General features: G+C 42.9%; 1 protein-coding gene across 1 annotated transcript; it reads right to left on the bottom strand.

Moving 5' to 3' along the window:
• Window positions 1-61: 61 nt before the first annotated feature.
• cunh19orf25 (chromosome unknown C19orf25 homolog) lies at window positions 62-10,869 on the bottom strand. Its single transcript, XM_034235683.1, has 3 exons — window positions 10,681-10,869; window positions 8,681-8,853; window positions 62-2,130 (listed from the first exon to the last, which is right to left on the bottom strand). Exons 2-3 carry the CDS (start codon window positions 8,820-8,822, stop codon window positions 1,958-1,960), a joined length of 315 nt encoding a protein of 104 aa, XP_034091574.1. The 5' UTR covers window positions 8,823-8,853; window positions 10,681-10,869; the 3' UTR covers window positions 62-1,957.
• Between the last annotated feature and the right edge of the window lie 1,210 nt (window positions 10,870-12,079).

The raw sequence follows: 12,079 nt of genomic DNA on the forward strand, positions 1-12,079 counted from the left end.
CCACTTTCTTCAAACAGCTGAAGGTACGAAATTGTTAAATGAGAAGACAAAAAAAAAGGACGTCCTCAACATGGTGCTTTTTATTTAGTAGTGAGACATTCAATGCGTCTTGTTAATAAAGAGGTTTAGACTGAACATGAGGCCAGTTTTAGGAGGTGAAATATGTACAAGAAACCTCAACATAATAATGTGACAAGTGGTGTCACATTAGAAGTTGACGGCTAGCGGGCATCAGCAAATGGTATTTGTGAGCAGTGCTGAATTGGTACGCTGGTTTTAAATACAGCTTGTTGTTTTGCTTGTAAAACTAAGCTTTATACTTTGTTTGTTATGAGGTATTACAGTTAAGGTAAAGGTTTGGATTTAGGTTCAAAATGTTTTAAGTTAAAACAAAAGTAAGGTGTCGATCCAAACAGTAAAAACATGCTTTGCTCACGATAATGTTCGATGTTGCCTCCAGCTCATACAGGCTGTTGAAAGTTCCAGTACTAACAAAAGAAATCAGATTTTTCAATTTCTTGGATGAAATATTTCTGTCAGTGAGGAACTGAAGATTGGGCTTCAAATGGCGCTTTATTCATCTTTGCAGGATGGAGATTTGTATTCTGTTTTGGACTCTCCTTAACGTGCTTTTCATGAAATTGATGGAGAACAAAATCCTCAGCCCTCTTTTAATGAAAAAAGATAAGCTTATTTAAAGTAAAAGGACTTCTGCAGTAAAGGTGAGGCAGGAGATTAAAGGATTTTGCACTAAAAGCACTGTCACCTGATAAAATACATGTATTATATTTGAATAGAAATAATACACTTGATTATATTTGGGAACCTGCTGAAGCCTCATGATAGCTTCACATAGCTGTAGGTTTTGTCTTTCATCACTTATATTGGAAGAGCATTGTCAAGATCTGATATGAACATACATTACTGCAAGAAAAACCCGGTCAAACTGACTCTGGACTTGAGAAAAAACGTACATTTAAAGTGCAATAACACATGTCGCCATCTTAACTGCAGACAATTCAAAACAATGGGGCTCTTCAGCACCATAGAGGTTTGACGCTCAAAAACCTTCCTGTCCTCAGAGCTCAGGGTGAGACTGTTTAACATTTGCACTGTATGCAAAATGTAGGAACTTCAGAATTGTACAGAATCATTTAGGAAAACAATGAGATATGGGAATTTACACGACTGAACAATATAACAAGGGAAAACCTTACGCTCAGTCAAAACACATTGCAAAACTGTACATAGATCGGATTAACAAACGCTAAAATTGCTACATTTATTTTTGATTGAGTATAATCACATTCTTTGTCAACTATTAAAGACTTTATCTGAGAATATGTTAGCTGTCCATCATAGCATGACAAATATAACATCACTTCATACTGTAAAGTTGTTGCAAACCAGTTGGATATTTACTTAAACAGCGAAGTGATATACCAGACTCTTTTACTGCCACTGTCGCCTTTTTTGATGTGATGATCCAACATGACGCAGAGACCCAGCAGTGCTTTGGTGTGACACTGTGCCGTCTCCCCTAAAACACATCAGCTTCCCAGTCAAACTAAAAAGTAAATCATCATAATCACACCAGTTTAAGATCGTACACCGGACCAGCAAAAGCAGAAATCAACCCAATTTAACTAGTAATTGGTCAGTTTGTATGGCAATATGTCTAGTATTGATTGAAGAAGTAAACTGCAACTTCAGTTGATAATGTCTGTAACCATTGTATCAGTCAAGATCTCAGCCTGATTGTACTTTTTACCTTCATTCTATCCGCTCTTACCGTCAGCAACAACCCTCACATGTTTCCCGAGGTCAGGAGCTGCCTACACTGGGCTATTTGGCTGAAGGGCACTCAGCTAGGTCTGACTGACCGAGCTGAACCACCATCCCTCTGGACTGAAAAAACTCAGTTAAAGTCCCAGTAGAGAAGCAGAGGAGAGTCGGGTCAGAGGGTTTGACCTCTGACCTCTGCCACGTCGCTCTGCAGCCGCTCCCCCGCCACCTGCAGCCCCTCCCTCTGCAGCTGCAGCCGGCCCCGAGCCTCCTGCAGCCGCTCCGTCAGGTCCAGATACTGAGCACACTGCCGGAACCTCAGGTCCACATCGCTGTCCGACCCGTCTGAGAAGGAGCACAACCAGGCAGTCAGCCACAGCAGAACAGGCAGTACGCTACAGGAGAACAGTCAGTAAACTACAGGAGAACAGTCAGTAAACTACAGGAGAACAGACAGTAAACTACAGGAGAACAGACAGTAAACTACAGGAGAACAGACAGTAAACTACAGGAGAACAGTCAGTACACTACAGGAGAACAGTCAGTACACTACAGGAGAACAGTCAGTAAACTACAGGAGAACAGACAGTAAACTACAGGAGAACAGACAGTAAACTACAGGAGAACAGTCAGTACACTACAGGAGAACAGTCAGTACACTACAGGAGAACAGTCAGTAAACTACAGGAGAACAGACAGTAAACTACAGGAGAACAGTCAGTACACTACAGGAGAACAGTCAGTACACTACAGGAGAACAGTCAGTAAACTACAGGAGAACAGACAGTAAACTACAGGAGAACAGCCAGTAAACTACAGGAGAACAGTCAGTACACTACAGGAGAACAGTCAGTAAACTACAGGAGAACAGTCAGTACACTACAGGAGAACAGTCAGTACACTACAGGAGAACAGTCAGTAAACTACAGGAGAACAGACAGTACACTACAGGAGAACAGTCAGTAAACTACAGGAGAACAGTCAGTACACGACAGGAGAACAGTCAGTACACTACAGGAGAACAGTCAGTAAACTACAGGAGAACAGTCAGTAAACTACAGGAGAACAGTCAGTACACTACAGGAGAACAGTCAGTAAACTACAGGAGAACAGACAGTAAACTAGAGGAGAACAGTCAGTACACTACAGGAGAACAGTCAGTAAACTACAGGAGAACAGTCAGTACACTACAGGAGAACAGTCAGTACACTACAGGAGAACAGTCAGTAAACTACAGGAGAACAGACAGTAAACTACAGGAGAACAGCCAGTAAACTACAGGAGAACAGTCAGTACACTACAGGAGAACAGTCAGTAAACTACAGGAGAACAGACAGTAAACTACAGGAGAACAGACAGTAAACTACAGGAGAACAGTCAGTACACTACAGGAGAACAGTCAGTAAACTACAGGAGAACAGACAGTAAACTACAGGAGAACAGACAGTAAACTACAGGAGAACAGTCAGTAAACTACAGGAGAACAGTCAGTAAACTACAGGAGAACAGACAGTAAACTACAGGAGAACAGACAGTAAACTACAGGAGAACAGACAGTAAACTACAGGAGAACAGTCAGTAAACTACAGGAGAACAGAGAGTAAACTACAGGAGAACAGACAGTAAACTACAGGAGAACAGTCAGTAAACTACAGGAGAACAGACAGTAAACTACAGGAGAACAGACAGTAAACTACAGGAGAACAGACAGTAAACTACAGGAGAACAGTCAGTACACTACAGGAGAACAGCCAGAAACTACAGGAGAACAGCCAGTAAACTACAGGAGAACAGACAGTACACTACAGGAGAACAGTCAGTACACTACAGGAGAACAGTCAGTAAACTACAGGAGAACAGTCAGTACACTACAGGAGAACAGCCAGTAAACTACAGGAGAACAGACAGTAAACTACAGGAGAACAGTCAGTACCCTACAGGAGAACAGACAGTAAACTACAGGAGAACAGACGGTAAACTACAGGAGAACAGTCAGTACACTACAGGAGAACAGACAGTAAACTACAGGAGAACAGTCAGTACACTACAGGAGAACAGACAGTAAACTACAGGAGAACAGACAGTAAACTACAGGAGAACAGACGGTACACTACAGGAGAACAGACTGTACGCTACAGGAGAACAGTCAGCAAACTATAGGAGAACAGACAGTAAACTACAGGAGAACAGACAGTAAACTACAGGAGAACAGACGGTACGCTACAGGAGAACAGTCAGCAAACTATAGGAGAACAGACAGTAAACTACAGGAGAACAGACAGTAAACTACAGGAGAACAGACAGTAAACTACAGGAGAACAGACAGTAAACTACAGGAGAACAGACAGTAAACTACAGGAGAACAGACGGTACGCTACAGGAGAACAGACAGTAAACTACAGGAGAACAGACAGTAAACTACAGGAGAACAGACGGTACGCTACAGGAGAACAGACAGTAAACTACAGGAGAACAGACAGTACACTACAGGAGAACAGACAGTAAACTACAGGAGAACAGACAGTAAACTACAGGAGAACAGACAGTAAACTACAGGAGAACAGACGGTACGCTACAGGAGAACAGACAGTAAACTACAGGAGAACAGACAGTACACTACAGGAGAACAGACAGTAAACTACAGGAGAACAGACAGTAAACTACAGGAGAACAGTCAGCAAACTACAGGAGAACAAACGGTAAACTACAGGAGAACAGACAGTAAACTACAGGAGAACAGACAGTAAACTACAGGAGAACAGACAGTAAACTACAGGAGAACAGTCAGTACACTACAGGAGAACAGACAGTAAACTACAGGAGAACAGACAGTACACTACAGGAGAACAGACGGTACGCTACAGGAGAACAGTCAGCAAACTATAGGAGAACAGACAGTAAACTACAGGAGAACAGACAGTAAACTACAGGAGAACAGACAGTAAACTACAGGAGAACAGACAGTAAACTACAGGAGAACAGACGGTACGCTACAGGAGAACAGTCAGCAAACTATAGGAGAACAGACAGTAAACTACAGGAGAACAGACAGTAAACTACAGGAGAACAGACAGTAAACTACAGGAGAACAGTCAGTACACTACAGGAGAACAGACAGTAAACTACAGGAGAACAGACAGTAAACTACAGGAGAACAGTCAGTACACTACAGGAGAACAGACAGTAAACTACAGGAGAACAGACAGTAAACTACAGGAGATCAGTCAGTACACTACAGGAGAACAGTCAGTAAACTACAGGAGAACAGGCAGTACGCTACAGGAGAACAGTCAGTAAACTACAGGAGAACAGACAGTAAACTGTAGGAGAACAGACAGTAAACTACAGGAGAACAGACAGTACACTACAGGAGAACAGACAGTAAACTACAGGAGAACAGACAGTACACTACAGGAGAACAGACAGTAAACTACAGGAGAACAGACAGTACACTACAGGAGAACAGTCAGTACACTACAGGAGAACAGCCAGAAACTACAGGAGAACAGCCAGTACGCTACAGGAGAACAGACAGTACACTACAGGAGAACAGTCAGTAAACTACAGGAGAACAGTCAGTACACTACAGGAGAACAGCCAGTAAACTACAGGAGAACAGCCAGTACGCTACAGGAGAACAGTCAGTACGCTACAGGAGAACAGACAGTAAACTACAGGAGAACAGACAGTAAACTACAGGTGAACAGCCAGTACGCTACAGGAGAACAGGCAGTAAGCTACAGGAGAACAGTCAGTAAACTACAGGAGAACAGACAGTAAACTGTAGGAGAACAGACAGTAAACTACAGGAGAACAGACAGTACACTACAGGAGAACAGTCAGTAAACTACAGGAGAACAGTCAGTACACTACAGGAGAACAGTCAGTACGCTACAGGAGAACAGTCAGTACGCTACAGGAGAACAGACAGTAAACTACAGGAGAACAGACAGTAAACTACAGGAGAACAGTCAGTAAACTACAGGAGAACAGTCAGTACACTACAGGAGAACAGCCAGTAAACTACAGGAGAACAGCCAGTACGCTACAGGAGAACAGTCAGTAAACTACAGGAGAACAGCCAGTACGCTACAGGAGAACAGTCAGTACGCTACAGGAGAACAGACAGCAAACTACAGGAGAACAGACAGTAAACTACAGGAGAACAGACAGTAAACTACAGGAGAATAGACAGTAAACTACAGCAGAACAGACAGTAAACTACAGCAGAACAGACAGTAAACTACAGGAGAACAGACAGTACGCTACAGGAGAACAGTCAGTGAACTACAGGAGAACAGTCAGTAAACTACAGGAGAACAGACAGTAAACTGTAGGAGAACAGACAGTAAACTACAGGAGAACAGACAGTACGCTACAGGAGAACAGGCAGTACGCTACAGGAGAACAGACAGTAAACTACAGGAGAACAGACAGTAAACTGCAGGAGAACAGACAGTAAACTGCAGGAGAACAGTCAGTAAACTGCAGGAGAACAGACAGTAAACTGTAGGAGAACAGACAGTAAACTACAGGAGAACAGGCAGTACGCTGCAGGAGAACAGTCAGTACGCTACAGGAGAACAGACAGTAAACTACAGGAGAACAGACAGTAAACTGCAGGAGAACAGTCAGTAAACTGCAGGAGAACAGACAGTAAACTGTAGGAGAACAGACAGTAAACTACAGGAGAACAGGCAGTACGCTACAGGAGAACAGACAGTAAACTACAGGAGAACAGACAGTAAACTGTAGGAGAACAGACAGTAAACTACAGGAGAACAGACAGTACGCTACAGGAGAACAGGCAGTATGCTACAGGAGAACAGGCAGTACGCTGCAGGAGAACAGTCAGTACGCTGCAGGAGAACAGACAGTAAACTACAGGAGAACAGACAGTAAACTACAGGAGAACAGACAGTACGCTACAGGAGAACAGGCAGTACGCTACAGGAGAACAGACAGTAAACTACAGGAGAACAGGCAGTACGCTGCAGGAGAACAGTCAGTACGCTACAGGAGAACAGACAGTAAACTACAGGAGAACAGACAGTAAACTACAGGAGAACAGACAGTAAACTGTAGGAGAACAGACAGTAAACTACAGGAGAACAGGCAGTAAACTACAGGAGAACAGACAGTACGCTACAGGAGAACAGACAGTAAACTGTAGGAGAACAGTCAGTAAACTACAGGAGAACAGACAGTAAACTACAGGAGAACAGACAGTACGCTACAGGAGAACAGACAGTAAACTGCAGGAGAACAGTCAGTAAACTACAGGAGAACAGACAGTAAACTGTAGGAAAACAGACAGTAAACTACAGGAGAACAGACAGTAAACTACAGGAGAACAGTCAGTAAACTACAGCAGAACAGTCAGTAAACTGCAGCAGAACAGTCAGTAAACTACAGGAGAACAGTCAGTAAACTACAGCAGAACAGTCAGTAAACTGCAGCAGAACAGTCAGTAAACTACAGGAGAACAGTCAGTAAACTACAGGAGAACAGACAGTAAACTACAGGAGAACAGTCAGTAAGCTAGAGGAGAACAGTCAGTAAACTACAGGAGAACAGACAGTAAACTGCAGGAGAACAGTCAGTAAACTACAGGAGAACAGACAGTAAACTGTAGGAAAACAGACAGTAAACTACAGGAGAACAGACAGTAAACTACAGGAGAACAGTCAGTAAACTACAGCAGAACAGTCAGTAAACTGCAGCAGAACAGTCAGTAAACTACAGGAGAACAGTCAGTAAACTACAGCAGAACAGTCAGTAAACTGCAGCAGAACAGTCAGTAAACTACAGGAGAACAGTCAGTAAACTACAGGAGAACAGACAGTAAACTACAGGAGAACAGTCAGTAAGCTAGAGGAGAACAGACAGTAAACTACAGGAGAACAGACAGCAAACTACAGGAGAACAGGCAGTACGCTACAGGAGAACAGACAGTAAACTACAGGAGAACAGTCAGTAAGCTAGAGGAGAACAGGCAGTAAGCTACAGGAGAACAGACAGTAAGCTGCAGGAGAACAGACAGCAAACTACAGGAGAACAGGCAGTACGCTACAGGAGAACAGACAGTAAACTACAGGAGAACAGTCAGTAAGCTAGAGGAGAACAGGCAGTAAGCTGCAGGAGAACAGACAGTAAACTGTAGGAGAACAGTCAGTAAACTACAGGAGAACAGACAGTAAACTACAGGAGAACAGACAGTAAACTGCAGGAGAACAGTCAGTAAACTACAGGAGAACAGACAGTAAACTGTAGGAAAACAGACAGTAAACTACAGGAGAACAGACAGTAAACTACAGGAGAACAGTCAGTAAACTACAGCAGAACAGTCAGTAAACTGCAGCAGAACAGTCAGTAAACTACAGGAGAACAGTCAGTAAACTACAGCAGAACAGTCAGTAAACTGCAGCAGAACAGTCAGTAAACTACAGGAGAACAGTCAGTAAACTACAGGAGAACAGACAGTAAACTACAGGAGAACAGACAGTAAACTACAGGAGAACAGACAGCAAACTACAGGAGAACAGGCAGTATGCTACAGGAGAACAGACAGTAAACTACAGGAGAACAGTCAGTAAGCTAGAGGAGAACAGGCAGTAAGCTACAGGAGAACAGACAGTAAGCTGCAGGAGAACAGACAGTACGCTACAGGAGAACAGACAGTACGCTACAGGAGAACAGGCAGTAAGCTACAGGAGAACAGGCAGTACGCTACAGGAGAACAGACAGTACGCTACAGGAGAACAGGCAGTACACTACAGAGAACCAGCTGGTAAGCTACAGAAAAAGACAGTCAGCAAACCACAAAAGAGCCAGTCAGTTCACTCAGGAGAAACAGTCAGTAAACCACAGGGGACGCTGGGTAGTGTGGACTCACCGTGTCCAGTCTTCTCCAGGATGTTAAAGACCGGGTCACTGGGGGGGGCTCTGTTGATGTCCTCCAGGATCTGGTCCACAGTGGGGGGCTCTGGACGGCTCGGCAGAACCACACGCTTCTTGTTTTTAGAACCAAGATTCATTGTGCTGCAGACCAGGCTACACCTTCTGCATCTGCACACAAACATCATACATTCTGAGGTCAGCAGCAGTGATCCTAAGGAGGAAACTGTGCTGTTAGAATGAGAGAAACTGACCCTATAGGCGCATTCACACCGCAGTACTTTTCCCACAAAGGTTCATGATAACTTAGTTCATGAGAACTCTTTAAATCGCGTTCACACCGGAATAAGTCCCTGGGGGAGGATTAGGTAAATTAAGCCGCTGACGTCACTTCTTCTTCTTCTGCTTTGGGTTTACTGGCCGGCCGCAAACCACTTCACGGCGTATACTGCCGCCCAAAGTCCCCGGCCGGAAGTCCCCGGATTTGGGGAAGGCTTCGGTAGAAGCTGCTGGGACTCCCAGCAGCAGCCTTCCGAGTAAATCGCCAGAACGCCGACACCTCCTCATCTCCACCGCTCCCATGTTTTATTTTGTGTTGCCATAAGTTAGTCTCTCTGCGTTTCTGCGCTGGGCTAATGCTAATAATGCTAATGCGAGGATAATAAAATGGCGGCTTCACAAAACTTTTTGGGAGTTTTACAGGTCGTGGTTTGCAATCCGCCCAGCCAATCAGACATAGGAACCTTTTTCTCCTACGAAAGTCCCTGCTCTCTAGCAGGGACGGAAAAGGGGGTGAAAAGGTTCTCATGAACTAATTTTAGTTCCGGCTCTTTTTGGTGTGAACGCAACATTTCGGAACTATATCGGAACCAAAGTGGGAAAAGTACTGCGGTGTGAACGCGCCTTATGTCTGCCACTCAAACAGTGACACTCAGAGGGTGCTCATTAACGACTGTCACTACCCGATCTGCAGCTCTGCCCGATCTGCAGTGCGCATGTGCGAGATTGTCCGCCATATTGGACAACTCCGGACGGCAACCCAAGTAGGACAACATTGACACAGTGGCTTTTGGCAAAGCTCAAAAAGAAAACTCGAGAGAGATGAGTTATTGTTATTACAACGTGACTTCACTATTATTTAACAACTCTTTTTATTGGGTTCTTTTATTTGGGGTTAAGTACATTGTCAGAATAAGTGAGAAATGGATTTAACTTCTGTTAGACATTTTTGCACACATTCACAGTAAATATGTATTTAGTATGATAGCTGTCTAACAGAAGTTAAATTCATTTCTCACTTATTCTGACAATGTACTTAACCCCAAATAAAAGAACCCCATAAAAAGAGTTGTTAAATAATAGTGAAGTCACGTTGTAATAACAATAACTCATCTCTCGTTTTATTTTTGAGCTTTGCTAAAAGCCACTGTGTCAAGTGTCCATCTTGGGTTATACAGATCGGGTAGTGACAACGACCATTGTATTTAATGTATGCCCTGTGCATCACTGACCCTTCACGTGAAGCCTTCATCTGAGCTGTTTAATGATCCGATACATTAAGAAATAATAATGTCATGGATTTTATAGTAACTAAATAATTGACTCAAAATACATTTCCGAAGTAATACCCGTTAGTATTAAACTCGGCCCTAAACAAATCCCAGTTATCTTAATAAACATAAACCTGTATAACTTCACATCAGTGGTCTAGCTTTCTTCTTTTATTTAACATTAATAACCTATCATCCAGCGTTACAGACCGAGGACATATGCTAAATAGCTAGCAAATTTGGTCTGGGCATCACAATTGAAGAAACTCGTGGAAATATGACTACGCCGAATTTAACATAAAGTCCTTCAGATTCATGAGACATCTTCAGTAAAATACGATACAGTGTAATGTTCGCCTATTAGCAGTTGTGGTCTAATGTGTTTAACTGTTAGACGGAGTTCCGCAGGTTGTTGAGCCAGCCGGAGGTTTAGTTAGCGGGTGCTTACTGGTGTTTAGTCGTCTTTCTGAAATACAGCGGCGGGTCTCAGGAATTCTCCGGAATGTCTTCTGAAACGTACACCGGACTACAGGAAGAGAAATGACCAAAATGCTGCTAAATACAGAACTGTTCGGTAAACACGAGCCAGCTCAGGAGAGATGAGTTGACGTTGTCACTACCCGATCTGCAGCTCTGCAGTGCGCATGTGCGAGATGGTCCGCCATATTGGACAACTCCGGACGGCATCCCAAATAGGACAATATTGACACAGTGGCTTTTGGCAAAGCTCAAAATAAAACGAGAGAGAGATGAGTTATTGTTTTTACAACGTGACTTCACTATTATTTAACAACTCTTTTTATTGGGTTCTTTTATTTGGGGTTAAGTACATTGTCCGAATAAGTGAGAAATGGATTTAACTTATGTTAGACAGCTATCATACTGAATACATATGTACTGTGAAAGTGTGCAAAAATGTATGGCATATAGCTGTCTAACAGAAGTTAAATTAATTTCTCACTTATTCTGACAATGTACTTAACCCCAAATAAAAGAACCCAATAAAAAGAGTTGTTAAATAATAGTGAAGTCACGTTGTAATAACAATAACTCATCTCTCTCTCGTTTTCCTTTTGAGCTTTGCCAAAAGCCACTGTGTCAATGTTGTCCTACTTGGGTTGCCGTCCGGCATTGTCCAATATGGCGGACCATCTCGCACATGCGCACTGCAGATCGGGCGCACTGCAGATCGGGCAGAGCTGCAGATCGGGTAGTGACCGAAGTGACAGACGTTGTCAATACCCGGGTTGCGTTCGGATAGTTTAAAAATCAGCTCCTAAATTCTAACCATAGACTGGTTCTAACCCTATCTCCTATTCCTTGACCTCTGAGTGAAACGTCACGGGGTTAAGGGATAGTGGATAGGAGAATTCAAAAGGACTTAGGAGAAGAGACTGCGGTGCTTTCTAAAGAGCAGTGGTTCCCAAACTTTTTGTGCCCAAGGCACACCAAAGGACAAGTAAAAATCTCAAGGCACACCTATTGTGCAAAATAGCCCTTATAACACGTGTTATCACTCATATCATGTAAAATATCTGTAAATGTGCATAATTATTTACTAATGCCAAATAAAATGTGACAAAGACAACTATATTACTCGTGAAATATTTATTAACGAAATATTTCAGAAATTAATTTGAAACTTTATCAAATTAGGCTTCATCAAAGCAGCAACACACTCATTTAAACCAGACAGGTCACAAAATTAAAAATGAGGCAAAGTAAACTCAGCAGAAATTCAGCACAGAAAACTGTCAATGCAACTGCATTGTCCATGGTCCTGAACTACACATTATAAATATATTACTTTAAAAAAAGTAATATATTACACTACTTCGTTACTATCT

This window comes from Gymnodraco acuticeps, unplaced genomic scaffold (assembly GCF_902827175.1).
Source record: "Gymnodraco acuticeps unplaced genomic scaffold, fGymAcu1.1, whole genome shotgun sequence".
Classification (NCBI taxonomy): domain Eukaryota; kingdom Metazoa; phylum Chordata; class Actinopteri; order Perciformes; family Bathydraconidae; genus Gymnodraco; species Gymnodraco acuticeps.

What these genes read in the sequence shown, in the direction of transcription:
- cunh19orf25 (XM_034235683.1), bottom strand. Translation starts at nt 8,822, where the DNA reads ATGAATCTTGGTTCTAAAAACAAGAAGCGTGTGGTTCTGCCGAGCCGT. An exon ending in CCTGGAGAAGACTGGACACG is followed by an intron (nt 2,131 to 8,680) that starts GTGAGTCCACAC and finishes GCTCCTTCTCAG; the next exon opens with ACGGGTCGGACAGCGATGTG.